The following is a 19586-nucleotide window of genomic DNA, read 5'->3' as shown; positions in this document are numbered from 1 at the left end:
ACAGTGAGCCCACTAGAACCCACGGCCCGGACTGCGACGTGAAGACCGAGCAAGAAGACGTCGTACGCTGGCGGTGGACACCGGAGGGTTGTTACACAGCGAAATTGGCGTATCCAATGTTGCATCGGGGGGAAGAATGGCCTTTCAGGGGGCAGAACTTACCTGGAAGACATGGGCATCTTTTAGAGCGAAGTTCTTCTGGCTGGCATGCAGGCGACGCATCTGGATCGCGGCCCACGATACCTGCTTGGCTGCTTCCCTTGTGATCAGGACATTGAAACAACGGATCATTCTAAGTAACGTGCACGGTTGCGAAGGAAGTTTGGTGGTTGGCGTTCTCCTCTCCTGGGCGCGGTGCTCCTGTATCTTCGGCACAGCAACAACTACGCAGGACTGGTGGGAATACCTGATGTCGATCCAGCCAGCGGACAGGAGGAAAGGGGTGTCATCGCTCTTCATGCTCGTAGGCTGGCACCTGGAGTATGCAAGGAGCGAAACGCTCGTCTCTTCGACCAGCGCTCGGCGTGTATGTCCATCATTCTAAATGGGATCAGGCAGGATATTGATCTCTGGATCGCGGCCGGGGCGCGTAAACTAGGTAGACTGTTTGGTGAGTACTCCCTCCGTCCTAAGATAAGTGTTCGTTTAACCTTCAAATTTTGTCCCACAAAGAGTGTTCATTTAGCTCCTAGTGAGACTTATCTAATTAAAGCAACACTCACATCAATAAAAATAACATGTATTGAGAAGTGCATAGAGCCAATAAAATGATTAATTGATGCTTTTTCTCTTGTTACAATGCACATCCATTTATTCAGGATTTAGAAAACCAAAACGTATGCACATCTTTCAACCATAACTAATATGAGTAATTAGGGGTAGCATGGTCACTTCTCACAACTACTAATGTGTCCAAAATTTCCTAAACCAACACTTATTTTGGGACGGAGAGAGTAATCCGCATGAGAAACCGCACGGAGCGTGCTGTGTAATCAAACAATCTTCTGCCTAATACAAAGATACGCAGTGTCGAGTTCGAGAAAAAAAATGGTGGGAACGAACTTCTAATTACTAAAGTTTATCAGTGCCGAGTTATTTTTCCTTGGGCAAGTTCGGTGATTGCTGGCAAATGGTTGCTTGCTCGTTTCCGACATCGTACTCCGTACCTCTGAATCATACCCCACGTTCCTTTTTCCGTGTATCCAAAGTCGTCTCGCGAAAGAGGGACTCCACAAGTCGGAGTCGGACACGGAAGACCGCTTATATATTGATCTCGAGGGTTGGACGCCGTGGATTCCAGCGATCTCTCCAGCACTACCACGTTTGAATCAACAACGCAGACTTCGCCTCAACGAACAGGGATTCCCCGGTTCCCCCACAGGCGCAGGCGCGCAGCACCCGTGACACGGCGACTGATCAGATCAGAGCACACCTGGGAGGGAGGGAGGAAGGACGATGGGCTTGGAGCCGGACATACGACGGATCCGGAGCGAGCTCCGCAAGATATGGGTCGACCCGCCGGCGTTCTGCCGGCCCGGCGCGTCGCCGGTGACGGACCTCCTCCACTGGGAGGTGGTCATCGACGGCCCCGACGGCAGCCCCTACTTCGGAGGGACGTTCCCCGTAGACATCGACTTCAGCATTATATTTATCCCCTGAGTCCCCCAAAGATCACCTCAAAACCAAGGTACTTAATTACTCCAGCAATTGTTTCCAAAAAAAAATTACTCCAGCAATTTTATATGGATTAGTTCATCGTCTTTATCTCGCTTCTTTGCAATCAATTCCATGGTCTCTTACCGTGCCATTGCATCTGTTTCTACCCGCAGGTGTACCACCCGAACATCAACTCGGATAGGGAGATGACGCTGGGCATCTTGCACTACGAGGACTGGAGCCCGGCAACGACCATTCACGGGATCCCTCATCTTCATCGTCTCCGTGCTCTGCCACCCCATGCTCGACGGCCACCGGACCAACGACGAGGTCAACGACGTGTACGAGAGAGACATCGAGCTGTACGAGCAGCTGGCCATTGCGTGGACCTGGAAGTACTCGGCGCCGATCGTCTCCCACTACCCGACCGACGAATTAGACGAGCGGTGGCTGGACCACTGCGACGCCGTCGCCTTCCAAGCGTGCTGCCGACGAGGCGGAAGAGAGGCTGCGCCGCTACGAGGAAGAGAGGCGGCGCCACCAAGAGGAGGAAGAGGCATTGGAGCACCGCGCCGCCGCGTCGTCTTGGCCTGCCCGTGCAAGGAGGATCGCGTTGCTGCCCCGTGTGACGTGGAAACGGGTGGTGGCGTTTCTTCAGGGATGGTCCGTCGCCTTGCCGTTTGCTACCTCTATGAGGCGCTTTTCTTCTACCGTGCTGCTCCCTTTGTCCAATTATACTGGACGCGCTTGTTTTTAGAACAGAAACCAATTTATATGTTTATTAACGTGCATAAAAGTGGATTTGTATATATTTCAAGGACATCTCACATTGCTATTGTAACTATTATATTGCATGAGAAAATGATTGTCTAAATTTAGTCCTGACCATGTCAAAATAAAACACACTAATATATACTCCTTAGCCATATATGATGTTGAGTTTGTCTTAGACAATAATTACAAACTTTCCATTTTTTACTTGGATATTTGTAAATGATACCGGTGCACTTGTCTTGAAATGCATGTAGTTTTATAATGAGAGTGAAATATATCGATTGGTTGACAAACTTGCTCAACGTCATAAGCATGCACGCCCCCCCCCCAACCCCACCCTATTATTATACTTACTATCGTCATTCGAGAGAGAATGCTAAGAAGATGATGTTGTCACGACTCCTAAAATGCACATTGAAATTCCTATACTTACTAATTGGTTCACCTGATTATCCAGGTCCCCAAACTTCTAAAATGCACATTGAAATTCAAATCCCTATACTTGCTAATTGGTTCACCGGATATCCAAATCTTCATGACATGGGTTAAACTGCATGCGTGGCGGGGTGACTGGACAATGAGATGAACATGACGCGTGGATCCCACATGTTAGGCTAATCTCTTTTCTCCAATGCTCTCGTGGCCCACGTTTTCTGATTAAAGAAATAAGAAAAAAATATGTCACAGTATGAACTATGATTACCAAGGCCTTCTGCCCGCCGGCCTGCGACCATTGGCCGCCCGCGCCTAGCCTTGGCTGCCGCCGTCGTTCGCCCACACTAGCCGCCCCCGTCGTTTGCCGCGGACCCTGCTCGTCCTGGCGGCGACCACCGCCGTCTACCATGCTCCCTTTGTCCAACTATACTGGGTGCGCTTGTTTTTAGGAGTGAAACAAACTTTATATGTTTATTAGTGTGTAGTAGAAGATGTAAAGGTGGATTTGTATATATTTCGAGGAGATCGTACACTTTATTGGTATTGTAACTATTATATTGCATGAGAAAATGATTGTCTAAATTTAGTCCTGACCATATCAGAATAAAACATGCTAATGCATACTCCCTTCAGCCATGTTTGTCTTAAGATAATAATACAAACTTTGCATTTTTTTTAAAATTTGTGAAGCTTGGATATTTGTAAATGATACCGTCACACTTGTCTTGAAATTTACTCACTCCGTATTGAAATCTTTGTCGCCGTTGAATTTTTCTTATAACGTTTGACTGTTTGTTTTATTCAAAAATTTGTTGCAAATATAAAAAAGATAAGTCATGCTTCAAATACCTTTGATGGTAAAGTAAGTTACAAATGATACTTGCATAATTTTTTTAAATAAGAATGGTCAAACATCATGATTAGAAGTCAACAATAATAAATATTTTGATACGGAGGTAGCATGTAGTTTTATAAAGATTGAAGTGCATCGAGTGGTTATCAAACTTGCTCAAGAGTGTCATAAAGGTCCGTGCAAAGTTTGCGTGCATGCCGCCCCTCCCCTTTATTATTGATTGTGACGCTTGATGACCACGGCCTGGTTTGGTTCACTTGCTTAAATTTAAGCACCCGTCACATCGAATGTTTAGATACTAATTAGGAGTATTAAACGTAGACTATTTACAAAATCGATTACATAAGTGGAGGCTAAACGGCGAGACGAATCTATTAAACCTAATTAGTCCATGATTTGACAATGTGTTGCTACAGTAAACATTTGCTAATGATGGATTAATTAGGTTTAATAGATTCGTCTCGCTGTTTAGCCTCCACTTATGTAATGAGTTTTGTAAATAGTCTACGTTTAATACTCCTAATTAGTATCTAAATATTGATGTGACACTTGCTTAAAAATAAGCAAAGGGAACCAAACGGGCCCCACATATCACTAGTCAACAACTCAACATATACTTGCTCATGTGCCCTGCTACCATGGTCATCTGAGAGAGAATGCCAAGAAAGATGATGTTGTCACTGATATGTCGGAATTTTGAGGTGAAATGTATGTCACGTCGATGCCAAGAGCCAAGTAGTCTGGTCAACGCTAATTAGAGATGTTTGGACCTTGAGTGAAGCACTTGGCAAGTTTAGAAACCTAGATCGATAAACTAATATTTCATGAACCTAAGCGACAGCTTTGAATAAGTTTACGGATGATGGTGTATTTTACTCTTTCATAAAAGTGTGTTTTTACTATTGTTTTACAAGAATTGAGTACAATATGCATTGGGGGTTCTTTAACATTTCCAGGACTTTCATCTAGGTTAGTAGATCCTCCATCTGTGAGTTGGACCTAGCTGAGAATCCCAGTGTATTTTGCTGTTAACATTTTGGAGCTTTGTGTCGATGTCCAAATAAACGTCACTTGCGAATGGAGAGAGTATCCATTTACTGCAAATGCTATAAAAACTTGTTTTGGGACCCTGCCAAAAAATATTGGGAGGAAAAAAGACTCCTGCTCCAACAGTTCCCAAAATTAGTTCTAATAAAATAATTTAATTGCTCAATGCTTATCTGTTGATCAACGCCTTAGCCTCCATTAAAAAATGGCACGAGCAAAGAATACCGGATGAATTAACCATTAACCCTAAGCAGCCACGATATAATTCCCAAATTATCCTCACCTCTCACCCCTCCAATCCCACAAAGAAGCTGCCGCCGCTCTTCTCCATGACTCCATCCTCTCCTTTCTTCTCAACGAAGCAAATCGGCAATAGCTTGATCTTCCTCTCCTCCCAGCCGGCCAACACTACTCCCTTGTCCCTTCTCTATCAACCGAAGCACCCAATTGGCAGCTAGCAGCTATCCTCCAATCCTCCCTCTTTCCAATCCGAGCTCCACATCCATGCTCTCCATGCGCCACATCCGAGCACCATGCGCCACCTCTCTCATCCCTCCTCTCTCCGCTCGAGCAAAATAGGCAGCCAGCAGCGGTACTATTCAAGCTGCCCCTTTTCCACACCTACAAGCCGCGGTGGTCAACGCACCACCGTGCCAGCGTCGCCTGTGGAGGCCTGGAGGGCTTGGCGCCGTATGGATGGGGAAGAGGGAAAATGGCGCGAAGGAGAAGAAACCGCGCGGGAGGAAGAAAAATCGGCGGGCTCGGCTCAATCTTCGGCGATTGGAAGTGTGAGCGACGGGCGCAAAAATGGCTCGGATTTCCGTCTGAATTGTGCGCGCGGGAATATTGGGCAACGGATTGGACCACTGTTGGAGCAGGTATTCTTGAGTTTGTTCCCGCCGTATTCTTGAGTTTGTTTCCAAAACAAATTTTTGGAGTGAATTTTGGGTATTCTTGGAGATGCTCTAATAATACTAGCACAAGAAGAATTCAGCGATGGCAGCCCAAACATTCAGCGGGAAATAACAAATGGCAGACGCCTTTCCACGTCACACCAGGTCCATTGCTCGATGCTCGGCCCGAAAGCCCACAAGGCCACAAGCTCTGAACTCTGAATTGAACGAAACTACAACGCTACTAGTCAGTAGCCAAGACGGTGAGTCGGTGACCCACATGTCAGCCACGGCGGCCTCCACGGGGACGCGGTCGTCCATCTCCTTCGCCACCCGATCCCTCGAGCACTAGCAGTTATTTATACCGCGCAGCCTTTCCACCTGAGCAGAGCGCACAAGGGTTCAGACTTCAGAGCACAGCTGCGTGCAGGCGGGGCTCGGATGGGCGCCTCACCGTCGTCCCCGACCAAGGCGGAGCCGTCCTGCACGCGGCGGATCCGGAGGAGCTGTACCGGCTGTGGGTCGACCCGCCGGCGTTCTGCCGTCCTGGCCCGTCGCCGGTGACGGACCTCTCCACTGGGAGGTGATCATCGACGGCCCCGACGGCACCCCGTACGCCGGCGGGACGTTCCCCATCGACATCCGGTTCACCGCCGATCATCCCATAGAGCCCCCGAATATAGCCTTCAAGACGAAGGTATGAGTTCTAACTTCTAACCACTGTCCGCTCGATCCGCGATTTCTTGCACGAATCCAGCATTCTCATGTTCATTTCAATCGACCCCAACTTAACAAATTTCCCTCCATTTTACCCCGCTTCCTTAAATTTCAATCGAGATGCATCGATGATGAACTGCGCCATATCCACGCGCTGGTGTTCCACCCAAATATAAACTCGGAGGGGCAGATGGTCCTCGACATCTTCCGGGAGAAATGGAGCCCGGCCCTGACGATCGAGAAGCTCCTCCTCTCCATCGTCTCCGTTCTCCACGACCCCATGCTCGACCACCCGATCAACGGCCACATCGCGCGCCTTTTACAAGAGCGACATCAAGCTGTACGAGAGGAAGGCCAGGGCGTGGACCCGGAGGTACGCCTCCACGCCGGTCGCCTCCTACTACTTGGAGGAGAAGGGGGACGAGAACTGGGAGGACTACTGCGACGCCATCGCCGCTCACAACGCGGAGCTGGAGAAGAAAGAGAGGCGCCGGGAGGCGGACAGGCTCCGCGCCGCCGCCGCTGCTGCGTCGGCGGAGGCGCGCCGCCGCAAGGTCGCGTCGCCACGTGAGAAGGGAGTGAGCCTCCTGTGGAGGAGGACGGTGGCGTTTCTTCAGGGACGCCGGCCCGTCGCGTCGCCATCTACCGTCAAGGCCGTGTAGGAGAGTAGCAAAAGAGGGATCATTTCTGTCTAAGGTAGCTTGATGGTCTATAGCGTACGCAATTGAAGTTGAGAAGGAGACGATGGCTACTTCATAATTGTGTCTCGTTCAGTTGCAGATTCAAGCTGGTGTGCGTTTACTTCTGATTGGTATGGCACTATCATGAGATGTTGTCATGATTGGTATTATCTTGTCATATTTGGATGTTGAGATTTGTGATGATGACCTTTCCCAGGTTTGGGTTAGTGTATGTAGTGGTCAGTTATACAAGGCCAGCCGATTCCTAACATTCTACTAGACACGAAATCTATTTCGAGAGAATGATGTGAGGTTTTAGTGTTACTGTTACTTCTGGTCTACTGCCTACTAAATTGAGCTCCCTTTTTGTTGTTAATAAAGTTATTTGACTCTTGACACGGCATAAATTCTTCAGTTGAGACGGGATATTTTTGCAATTGTTTATCAGGTTAGAATTTTGTTTTGTTCATGAATGTTTATGATATCATGCTGTCCATGCTTACTTCATCTGGCTTATTAATTAGATGCAATTCTTCATTTGTAAATTCCTCATTTTTCTTACTCTTATCATCCAACTATGTGATCGAAATTACTCGTGTACTTGTTCTGCAACAATCGTAGCTTTAGCTAATCTTCAGGTTTTAAATTATGTCACCTCCATCTTGATCAGTGAGAGTATTTCTAGGATTGCATATGCATTGCTCTCAGATCGAATATATCCCTTTAATTTGATTTAAAGTTTATTTCGGTGCTTCAAATCCATCTACTTGTTGCTTCATAATTATGTCTCGTATTAGCTCTTGATGCTTCGAGGAGCCTTGGTGATAGTGTTCAGTTGTAGATTCATCAGATTGGCATGAATAATTGCTTTCATGATAGTGTTCAGTCATCACGTTATCCTGTCATATTTGGATGTTGAGACTTGTAACGATGGCTTTTCCAGGTTTATATTTGCAAGTACTAGTGGTTACCTTTTACTTATGTACGTACGTAGTTAGTGGTCAGTTATACAAGGCCAATTCCTTATATTCTAGTTTTAGACGAAACCTATTTCTAGAATGATGTGAGGTTTTAGTGTTACTACTGGTCCACGGCATACTAAATTGAGCTCCTTCTTAGAAATTTAGTTGTTACGGTTATTTGACACTTGGCACTGCGCAAACTCTTCAGTTGACATGGGATATTTTTGTGATTGTTTATTACCGAGTTGGAATTATTGTTCTGTTTGAGTTTGTATGCCCACCGTGCTGTCCATGATTACTTAGTTTATCTAACCTAGTTGGATGCAATTCTTCATGCGTAAATTCTACCCTTGATTTATGATTATACGTTGTGCTTTGACGTCCCTAATATAATATAAATATATGAATTATGATCGAAAAGCTATCAAACGAAATATGGCCGTACTTGTTCTTGCAACAATAGTAGCTTTAGCTAATACTCCCTTCGTTTCAAATTATAGGTCGTTTTGACTTTTCTAGATTCATAGTATTTTATATGTATGTAAACAAATATATATCTAGGTGCATAGCTGAAATTATGCATCTAGAAAAGTCAAAATGACCTATAATTTGGGACAGAGGGAGTATGTTTTATATATATTCTGTCACCGCCATCTTGATCATGAGAGTATTCTTAGAATTGCATATTCTCTCAGATCAATGTATCCCTTTGATTAAAAAAATATTGTTCGATCTGGTGCTTCGAATACATGTGGTACATTTCTTTATGCAGTACGCATGCCTATTCCATGAGTTCTAACATATAGTGGTATAGTGGTGTATTTGGGTATTGCATATAGTAAATGGTACTCCCTCCGTTCCAAAATGTAGTTTGTTTTGACTTTATTATATACATAAATTTTGCTTTGCATCTACATATAGGATTATGTCTAGATGCAAAGCAAAATCTATATTACTAGAAAAACCTCATGCAACTACTCGGATGGATCTGCGATCAATAGATGGATCGGATGAGTCTCCTCGGCCAATCACGGGATCACGGCGTGTCACCACGTACGCAGTGCTACCTAGCTAGAAGCCCACAAGGCCACAACTCACAACCACGGCCAGCGTAGCGTGTAAAAGGCCATCTCGCTCCATTCCTCCCTCTATATATGGGCATGGCCTCCTTTCACCGGAACCATCTCTAGGCTTCTGGTCGTTGACTCGCCACTCGCCAGCCCTGCAGCTAGTTAAGGCAAAGGCCAGCCGGCCATCATGGCTCCCGGCGGCGGCGCTCTCCGGCGAACGACGACCACGGGAGGCGCGCGGCCTGCAGACAAGTCCCGTCGCTGGGAGACGCGGCTCGAGAGGGAGCTCGAAGGGCTCTGGGCGGACCCGCCGGAGTGGTGCCTCCCCGGCGCCGACGCGACGGACCGCCTCCGTTGGCAGGTCGTCGTCGTCGGCCCCGAGGGAAGCCCCTACGACGGCGGGGTGTTCGCCGTCCGCCTCGAGTTCCCGCGCGACTACCCCTTCAAGGCTCCCAAGGTGTTCTTCGCCACAAAGGTTCGTACGCGCGATGCCCATGATCGTCTCGTCTCCTCCTGCTCCCTGCTGCAGCTTGATTGATCTCTCTGATGATTGCCGAATCCTTTTCGGTTTTGTGTTGACGCCTGCGTTCTCATGTCCTGCTGCTCTGAACCTGCGATTATACACAGGTTTACCACCCCAACGTGGATCCGAGGACTGGGCTGGTGTGCCTGGACTTCCTGACCGACAAGAACTGGTGGACGCCCGCGTGGTCGGTGGACAAGGTCCTGCTCGTCGTGGTCTCGCTTCTGCACGAGCCTGTCATGGACGGCGTCGCCATCAACCGGGAGGCCGCGTACCTCTACAAGAAGAAGAGGCTCGTGTACGAGGAGATCGCGAGGGCCAAGACCCGGGAGCACGCGTCGGCGTCGGCGTCGTCGACAGATGTGTCGTCGTCGTCTTCGTCAGATAATAAGGAGCGCCTGCGCCGCCCGTCGTCCCGGGGCGTTTCCCAGCTGTGCCGTCGTCTCACGAGGAGGGTGAAGTTTCTTCGGACTTCAGAATAGGTGGCAGGGGCCTGCAGCGCTGCAGGATGCCCTTTCCTGCTGAAAAAATTTCTGCGATCGATGCTGGCTGGAGCTGGACAAGTAGGTGACGAATTCTTCGTCTTGAGCATTGAGGCCGTTCTATGCTTACTACTAGGCTTACAATACATCATTCTAGTTCCATTAGTGTTCAGTTATGGAGAGATTTGTGCGTTCTTTGGATGGTTTAGAAAATGATTATTGTATAAATGGTGATAGACATGGATCAGCTTCTGCTTACTAAACGCTGTCAATGCCGATCGAGTCATTGTCCTTGTGCAAGTATGGTGCTTGCTATCTAGTATTCCGAATCAGATCCATTTTTTCTCATTCCAGTGCGTTACTTTCGCGAGGAGGATTTGTTGGGACTCGCGACAATGGACTGTGATGCAGTTATCTTTCGATCGTACGCAATTATCTTCGAGGCGACGTACTTGACCTGTTTTTTGAAAGGTGGAGAGGTCCAAATAAAACAGGTTGGGGATGTGCCCAAACGTGACGGTTGAAGTCAAGCTTTTTTTAGAATTCTAGTTATAGGTCAACCTTGTGCACTAAGTTTGCTCTAGTTTCTACTTTAGCAGTCCCTTTTAGGGAGAAAGATTGATGCCCAAAAACAATGGAGCTCCCCCTTGAGTCCCCCCTCCATTTTTTAGGATAAAGGAGGAGGAAGAAGATGGAGGAAGAGGGAGGAAGAAGAAGAGCTTCCCTAGGAATCATGGCTGGCTCCACCACTGATTAAGCTAGCACGTCGGTTGCTTACAGCTGGAAGGGCAGTTTGTGTTGAGTACTGCAACCTAACTTAGCCTTGTTTAGTTGCCAAAGTTTGGAGGTGCCAAATTACTGTTACAGCACTGTAGCACACTGTAGCGTTTCGTTTGTATTTGTGAATCATTGTCCAAACATTGACTAATTAGGCTCAAAAGATTCGTCTCGCAAAGTACAACAAAACTGTGCAATTAGTTTTTAATTTCGTCTACATTTAGTACTCCATGCATGTAACGCAAGTTTGATGTGATGGGGAATCTTCTTTTTGCATAGTGTCAAAGTTGGAAGTTGGAGGTGAACTAAACAAGGAGCTTAGGAAAAGGCAGGTGCAAAACGCGAAAGAAATAGTAATATAGCTTCATCCAGTAGTGACTGCCTCACGTTTGATGCAAACAGAAAGCAGCAGAATGGAGCTACGCGGGAAACACACGCAACTGCTGAAAATGGACCGTATGGGGCTATGGGCCTGATCAGAGAAAGCCAACGCCGGTTCTCTCGGAGCCCAAGAGCACCAACAGGCCTGTCTTTTTTGACAAGGCCCCGAGCCCCAGACCAACAACAGGCCGCGCGACTTCGGCCCTGGAAACGAACACCAACAGGCCTGTCTGACAACGCGTCCGTCCGCACCGACCGACCGACATCCAGTTGGTCCGCGCAAGTTTGTTCGCCGACATGGCGTAACGTACGCTGCACTTACAGCTGTGTGCACAGTACCCGCCGTTTTTCTCGCCGGCCGAACGATACGCACAGTATAGAAGAACGTTCACAGTGCGCACAGCTGAAAACGCCGTCATTCCGTCGATGACGTACCGACACCGACAGTCATGGCTGGCGCCTCCGCTCCGCTCGTCCTCTGATACCAAAACCGGCAATCGTACACCAGGATATTGATAAGCGCCCCCCGTACCGCCGTACCCAGGCCGTAGCCAGCTCCGGGTCCGGGACGAACGAATCCGACGGTCCCAACCTGCGAGGCAGGTCCACCCTGACGGAGCCGCGCCCCGCGACAAAATCCGGCGAACGGGCCTCCCCCGGCACCGCGTGAAGAAGCAGCAGGAGGTCGATGTCGATCGATCAACTCCGGGTCCCCGGCCGCCTCTTGCAGGTTAGCACACCTGGGTGGAGTGGACGGCCTTCAATGCGACTCCTTTCGGCACAGCTACGCAGATCGCCCCCGGGCCCGGGGGGGTCCTGCGGTGGGGCCCGGCGGGCATGGCGGGAGAAACTGACCCGCCGTGTCGTGCGCGGGCGTTTGCGCTGGACCAACCAGCGGACGCCGACGGAGTACCGAAAGAACTTGTGCGTCGACGAGACCGCGCGCAGCTAGCGCATCATCCGTCACCCCCCACTCCCCCCAGAAATACCATGAACTCATGATGAGTCCGCGCTGCGGCCCGTCGCGAACGAATCCCATGGCGAGCTCGACGCCGCTCGGCATGCCGCGGGCGCGCACCTCCCTGCCTGCCGCGTCACATCCGCACAGGCCATCGCCTCCCCCCGGCCGCTAGCACAGGCGTTGCTGTGCCTGCGCCGGCGAGAAGTGGGGGTAAGCATGCCCGTCGCGTTCCGAATGGGGCCACGTACCGCGCCCACCACCAGCAGCGGCACCGCCCAGATGCGGGGTGCTAAACCACAGAGTGCTAGTGTACAAGCTAAATAGCCGAGTACGTAGACGGCTCATCAGCCACCATTGGCACGGTTAGTTAAGAGAGGCGTCGTCTGCCACTTGAGTATTGAGGCCGACCCGGCCGGGCTTCTCGTAGTTCACCAGTCCACGTCGGAGAAACAGTCTATTAGAGCTAGCGCTCTACAGAAACGTCTCAAACTCTCAATGCGCACAACGATAAGCGTCTGTCGGTCTATCCCCACGTACCTACCGTAGCCTAACAGGTCCCTTCAGATGGACCACCCCAATGCAATTGCAACAGGAATACGGTGAGCAAGAAAGAGTGCGCAACTGTGCAGCACTCAGATCGGTGCACTTGCAACAAAAAATATCTTTTGAGATGTCCGAAGGAAATGGCCATCATCGTCACTTCGTCAGTGGGCAGTGGCCATGGCGGTGGCGCGAGGTAGTCTGGCTTGCAAAAGGTTCCTGAAGTGTGTCGCGGATGCGCGAGTCTGTCGTCCTCCCTGGAATCTCGAAAGGCAACCGAGATGAACATGCTTCGACGTAAAAGAATGTCACGTTCGGTATCTTTCCGGCTCATAACGGAAAAGCACTAGCGAAAGCCTACCCGGCCTCGCTTTTAATTTTTTGTGCTCCAATTATTGGAGACACAAACATTCGAACAACTAAAGCTTCTCTCTTTATTCTCCTACTGGTTGTACTACTGTAATCCGTACATCTTTTGCTAACCACTTGTTCGGCCGGCCCATGGCCGATCGTACATGGTGCAAAAAAAAAAGGTGCAGGGCAAATTTAACAATGATAATGATAATTCTTCCAAGGTAATAAAGTCAGGAACAAGATATTTTTCATTTTGTTAATATATCACAAAGTAAAATGCATACAGCGCATACATATCATATACCTCCCGGTTACAATATACTCCCACTGTGTACAAGGGAGGAATGATCCTTGGAAGTTGTAAGAAGGAAATCAGAAATATACATAGTCCTTTAATTTACCTACACAAAGTTTTTTTTTTTGCCAAAGAATCACATGCTACATGCTATCTGTTGGCTATTGTGCTTTTCACTTCTCACATACCTGGCCTGAACAATATCATAAATATCCTAGTGCTCCTGTAATACTGTTTTATGCGTTTCTTTTATGTAACGAAGAGGTAATTAATAAACATGTAATGTACACCAAGCTAGGTGCTTGAGCAACGCGTACTTCCTTTAATCAGCTTTCCTGTACCTCACCTTTCTCATGCGTGTATTTTATCCACGCCACATGCATGCACTGTAAGGAGCTGAGCTTGCGTGGTCGAAATGATGAGTTCAGACGAAAGCAAGCGGTAGATGCGCTGCTCATTAATTAATTTAGTTACCAGTGCGAGCCCGTCCGTGTGCGTAGCTTCCTTCTCAGCTGCAGCCGCCGGCGGCGAACCCGATCCTTTTGCTCTTGACGTCATAGACGACGCTGAAGGTCTGCTGCTGCGTGTTCCCGATGATGGCGGCGCTCCGTGCGGGCGCGAACGCCAGGCACGTCGTGGCGCTGTCCACGTCCACGAGCAGGTTCCGCGCCGCCAGCTTCAGGGCCGCGCCGCCGTCGAAGGCCATGCTGACCGCCGGCGCGCGCAGCCGCGACGCCTGGCCCTGGAAGCACGTGTCGAGGATGGAGAAGGCCGACGCGCGGGGGGTCCCCTTCATGGCCGCCGCAACGGCCTTGCTGAGCGCCGAGTACACCCCCGTGGGCAGGCGCGTGATCACCGTGCCGGAGTCGATGATGGTCGGCAGGCTGGAGTAGGCCGACGACGACACGGAGAGCGGCTTCCCCGCGACGGTGATCCCCGTCAGCTTGATGAAGTAGAGCGAGTCGTCCAGCGAGTTCGACGCCATGGGCGTGTACGAGTACTGCCCCGGGTTGTAGGAGCCGATGGACAGGTACCCGGACGACGACGACGACGTCGGCAGGCAGTAGGAGAAGGAGTAGCCCAGGGTGGGTGCGAGCTGGTACAGCAGCGACAGCTTGTTGCGCGCCAGGCCGATGAGCCCCGCCGAGCGGCCGAAGAGCCCCTCGTTGTCCTGCCCGCACCCATAGTAGAAGTTGGGCATGCTGCTGGAGCCCAGCGACACGGTGTCCTTGCTCAGGTACCCCATGGAGAAGGAGCTGTCCCCGTAGCTGGCCTGGTAGACGCAGACGTTGGAGGTGGAGCAGGCGGCGGGGTTGAGCGTGGCGGAGGTGAGGTCGCTGCACTGGGGCTCGGAGCAGGAGACGGAGGCGTAGGAGCTGGACGCCTTGGGGTTGAACACGGGGCCCGACTGGCGGTGGCACGACACCACGCAGGGGGAGCACTGGAGCCAGGTGAGGGAGGACCCCGTGTCCACGACCATGACGTAGGACTTGGCCGGCGTGCCGAGGCCCATGCGGGTGACGTAGTTGCCCACGCCCACCGAGGTGCCCGGGCCCAGCGGCACGGACGCGAGGGACTCGTCGGGAGACGACGACTCGTCGAGCGCGGTGGGCCGCGAGGACGGCGTCTTGGCGAGGCGCGCGGCGAGGGAGGCGATGCGCGCGTCGTCGTGGGTGAGCACCGCGGAGAAGGGGAGGTCGGCGGGGAGCGGCGCCGGCGAGCAGGGGCTCCGCGGGTGGTGCAGCGTCAGGTGGATCCCGGAGCTGTTGAGGTGCGGGAAATCTGTGCAGTTCATCAGCAACAAATTAACTTTTTTTTTTACCTCCGTCCGTGCCAAGTTAATTACTGCCACCGTTACAAAAGTTGTAACGTTTTTTACGTTCCTGCTGCATGTCACGCCTAGAAAAGAAAGGCAGCATGATCGCGGGCACGACACCCGAACACGTACGCACTGCACGCACTAAGCCTACCGCACCAGTTTTTTAGTGGTGCCATGATTAGATAGTGATGCATAACGTATTGACGTCTTACCAAACGTAGCAACGTGGCCAACATATATAAAAAAATCGATATGTGTACACATTTCCATGCTATTTTTATTTATTGTTTTTCTAATAAAGGCTTGTATTCGTGTGTTACTGTGAAGTGTGAACTTGGACTATATGTTTTAGACTGTCTTGGAACATGCACTGATGCGCAGCAGTCACCAGTGCTAACTTAAATTATTCCCAAGAGTTCTGGATCACATGATCAAACAAAAGCTTGCAAGAATACTTTTTATTTTACAGGTTGGGACGGCTTCGCGAGCGGCAATCACATGACGTGATTCAGCCATATACGGGGGTATGTGCACCATGTACACATCAAATGGTTGTAATCGTATTAAATTCCACCCAAGACGTGTTAGAGCCTTAGAGGTGGTTGGCAGAGAAGCTATTCGCTCTGTTCGCTTCAGCTTATCAACCACCGAATAATATTTTTCTCTCCCAACAAATCAGCCGTTTCAACTTTTCAGCCGGCTTATAAGTCCAGCCGAACAGGCGGATTATTGACATGGATTTAACAGTACGATCCATATGTTTCATGAGTAACAAGACATTAAATGTGTCTTAATATATTTTCACATGTACATGTACAAAGTGAGTCTATCTCAACTGGTTAAGTGGAGGTGTGGTCGTACATTCTAACCATCCAAGTTCGAATCTCTTCTTCTTAATGAAAAATCGCCTAGTTCCTATTGATCTAATTTTTTTTCACATGTTCATATGTACATGTAGAAACAGTAGCTTGGGGACAAATTGAGCAATCACGTGTTAAGCTTGAGCACATGCTCGATTCGTAGAACACATATTAGCTCTAGCCACCTACTAGAACAGTCAAGTTGTTGGTACTCTTTGGTAACTGAAGATTAAATTTTCACCTCGTTTGAGCGGATGTTTGGTTCCACGGACTAAAGTTTAGTCCCTGTCACATTAAATATTTAGATACTAATTAGGAGGACTAAATATGAGCTAATTATAAAACCAATTGCACATATGGAGGCTAATTCGCGAGACAAATCTATTAAGCCTAGTTACTCCATGATTTGACAATGTGATACTACAGTAAATATGTGCTAATCATGAATTAATTAGGCTTAATAGATTCGTCATCTCGAATTAGCCTCAATCTGTGCAATTGGTTTTGTAATTAGTCTATGTTTAATACTCCTAATTAGTATCTAAACATTTGATGTGACAGGGACTAAACATTAGTCCGTGGAACCAAACACGTGAAATTAGTCCATGGAACCAAACACCCCGTGAAATCAGCACTACCGAAAATGCAACACGAGAAAAAAAATCCGAAGCGAATGGGTTTAGTTGGTAGTTAGCAAGATATTAATGAGATCCTAACAGATAAAGAAATTTAAAACAATCCCGCAAAGAAAAAGGAAAAAATGTTATACTAAATTGCCAACACCAGGATAATTGGAGTGGTTGTCGGCTTGTCATCACAATGGACCATCCGTTTGGAAACGCTTTATGTGACTTTTGCGCCCAAGTACAAACCATCCAATCATATTGCACACCTCATAAATTTTTTTGTAAAAAAAACAGAAAACACCACCAGAAAGATATTTTCCCAAAAAGAAGGACGAAGACTGTGTGCTGCACCGTCACGCTAGACCATTGGAGGACCCATTTTAGCGGCTATTCTCGATCACTTGCAGGAGTATTTTCGAAAGGAAGCAGGGCCACTGCAACCCCAGGGACGGCTACTACGAGCACAGCACATTTCTGGCAGCCGTGATGCCGTGTGGGTACACGCAGGCACGGGGTCGTGGAGAGGAAAGGAGGACGGCATCTTCATCGCGATCGGCATTGAAAACCATGCCTGTCCGGCGGCATCTCTGGCGCGGAGCGAGTTGGCTGGCACGGCTGCCCATTTCCGCGGCCATCCTTCGCTTTGCGGACGTGATAGCTATGGTGGTTGGCGGTGGGAGAACGGTTTGATTGGTTTCACGGGGGAAGATGGAGGACACGCTTCATCTGAACCTGAACTCTGCAGTGCCGTGGATCGAGTGCAGACATCATACGAGCTATGGCAGTATGGCACTGAATGAATTGCCATCAATTCCACTGGGGGAGGCGATACTGAATCCAAGTCTAGATAGGCTTCATGTTGTCTCGTCTGAATTCAGGTCTAGATTTCATCATTTCAGTGCAAGTTGAAATGGCCAGTTGCCAGAGAACTTCTATGCATGTCGGCAGACGCAAACAAACCGGTTGATTAGCCTAGGAATGGTACCAAAGTCGGACGTACGGCGTGTCGTCTCCTCCACTGTTTTGAGTCAAAGAAGAGATCCTATATTCCTATGGTCTGTGACTCACACCAGCCAGGCTATCAGCAGCGGGCACAAAGGCTGAGAGCACCAATTGGCCGTCAGAAAAGGGAAAATACACGCACCTAGCTGGACGCTTTTTTCGTGCTGGTGGCGATGGAACCGTGAAAGTATTCATTCATAATCGATCTACGGATCGTATATATACGTGTACGGTGTACCTAACATGCTTTTATCCTGTTGCCGATGGTATTTTTTTTCCCCTGCGAGTTCTGGAAAGATTCGATCTACACCGCGAGTGTCCTTCGGCTCCCACCCTAGCTGTGTGTCACCTTTCATTCAGTTATTACTCACTTTATGCCTGTCGTGGACAAGGCAACAGGTTCAACCTCCCCTGCTTGAAATTAAAAAAAAATGTTTTGCTTGCACACGAAAAACTGAGCTCGAGCTACGATTTTCTGCCATCATAGTTTCAGGTTCTACGTAGAGATTATGAATCTGCTATTCGGGGGCGCTGGTAATTTTCCTTGGAAAGCTCAGTTACTGCTAGATGCTATCGTTATAAGCCCGATCGATCGATCGATCAGTTACACGCAGAAACCATAGCTGACTGATGTCAAGCAAAAAATATGAAATAATCAGCAAAGGTATATAACGAGTTTAAGGCCAGGAGCAGTACCCTTTACTTGAGACGAGCAAGCATCGGTGACATCCCTGATTGGAGTGGCCACAGCGAGGAGCAGCGAGAGGGCAAGAAGCCGAAGGAGCAACGCCATCTTATCTGAAAGGCAGCTTCCTCTCTCCTCCTTCCTTGGGTGTCTGTGGCCTGTGGCTCAGCTCTATAGCACTAAGCCCGGCCACCTCTCGGTCCTTTTATAGGGATCCCGACGGAGCGCCCTTCCTGCTTGGGAATCCCAGCGGACAGCGGTAGCTTTCAGTACTCTCGGGCTCTCGGCGGTTGAAACGCGATCGTTTTAATCCAGTCCAAGTGTCCAACAACCACCTGATCACTACCCTACCGCTGCTTCTATAACTATTTTTTTTTCCTGCTATAAGGCTGCGTACAGGGATTCAGGCATCAATTTCTTTTCAAAATTCCATTTCTTTTAATCTCTCTGCTTGAAAGAAGATTCAGATGTCGAGTGTGTACTTGTACTGGTATCGTTGCCTTCAGAATTAGGACTGTACGTTGCTCTCTGATGTATGCAGCCAGATGGTAAGGTAACCAAAGCCAAGGTAGGTGCACAATAATTGTGGAGCCGGCTTCTGCTAACCAGGGCCCGATTAAGCTGGCGGTTAAGCGCACCTGTCAATCTAAATTCCAAACAGAACTCCCGTCGACTATAAATGGCGGGCAGCATCAGTCGTACTATAGCTTTGACAAATGGTGGACCGATCGAGGTGGTTACCACTTACCAAACGGCAAATGATATGCGTTGTTATCTCTTGGTGCTGGATCGGTGCATGTTGTTCGTACATCAGAACCCTCCGTCCTCGCCTGATTGAATAGGCAGAGCTCCTACTCCTACCACATTCGTGTGGGATAGAAAAGAAGAGGAAGATGATGTAGCGATGTAGGTTTGCCACTAGCAGATGTACAGGCTTCCTGATGGTAGATAGCCACTTGGTTAGGGTTCCAGTTACTTATTCTCAGGGTCTGTTTGGCTCTCCCTAAACTTTAGCCGCTATCACATCGGATGTTTGATACTAATTAGAAGTATTGAACATAAGCTAATTATAAAACTAATTGCACAGATGGAGGCTAATTCGCGAGACGAATCTATTAATCTTAATTAATCCATGATTTAACAATGTGGTGCTACAGTAACCATTTGCTAATGATGGATTAATTAGGCTTTAAT

At 48.9% G+C, this 19586-nt stretch overlaps 2 protein-coding genes and 1 pseudogene across 2 annotated transcripts; 2 read left to right on the top strand and 1 right to left on the bottom strand.

Moving 5' to 3' along the window:
- The first annotated feature begins 111 nt into the window (after window positions 1–111).
- Window positions 112–7379, top strand: LOC117836068 (ubiquitin-conjugating enzyme E2 5A-like; annotated as a pseudogene).
- A 1886-nt stretch (window positions 7380–9265) lies between these two features.
- Window positions 9266–10414, top strand: LOC117856346 (ubiquitin-conjugating enzyme E2 28). The gene is made up of 2 exons (XM_034738734.2): window positions 9266–9562; window positions 9715–10414. The coding sequence occupies exons 1-2, from the start codon at window positions 9275–9277 to the stop codon at window positions 10090–10092; spliced, it is 666 nt and encodes a 221-aa protein (XP_034594625.1). The 5' UTR covers window positions 9266–9274; the 3' UTR covers window positions 10093–10414.
- A 2916-nt stretch (window positions 10415–13330) lies between these two features.
- LOC117836030 (aspartyl protease family protein At5g10770) lies at window positions 13331–18584 on the bottom strand. Its single transcript, XM_034715387.2, has 2 exons — window positions 18404–18584; window positions 13331–15182 (listed from the first exon to the last, which is right to left on the bottom strand). Exons 1-2 carry the CDS (start codon window positions 18498–18500, stop codon window positions 13909–13911), a joined length of 1371 nt encoding a protein of 456 aa, XP_034571278.1. The 5' UTR covers window positions 18501–18584; the 3' UTR covers window positions 13331–13908.
- Window positions 18585–19586: the final 1002 nt, after the last annotated feature.

The sequence above is a fragment of the Setaria viridis genome, chromosome 1, assembly GCF_005286985.2.
Source record: "Setaria viridis chromosome 1, Setaria_viridis_v4.0, whole genome shotgun sequence".
Lineage (NCBI taxonomy): Eukaryota > Viridiplantae > Streptophyta > Magnoliopsida > Poales > Poaceae > Setaria > Setaria viridis.
This window is presented reverse-complemented; position numbering and strand designations above follow the sequence as displayed.

Excerpts from the sequence above, each read along its gene's own strand:
- LOC117836030 (XM_034715387.2), bottom strand. The coding sequence starts at position 18,500 with ATGGCGTTGCTCCTTCGGCTTCTTGCCCTCTCGCTGCTCCTCGCTGTG. Across the intron at positions 15,183-18,403 it reads TTGCTCGTCTCAAGTAAAGG|ATTTCCCGCACCTCAACAGC; the intron begins GTACTGCTCCTG and ends TGAACTGCACAG.
- LOC117856346 (XM_034738734.2), top strand. The coding sequence starts at position 9,275 with ATGGCTCCCGGCGGCGGCGCTCTCCGGCGAACGACGACCACGGGAGGC. Across the intron at positions 9,563-9,714 it reads AGGTGTTCTTCGCCACAAAG|GTTTACCACCCCAACGTGGA; the intron begins GTTCGTACGCGC and ends GATTATACACAG.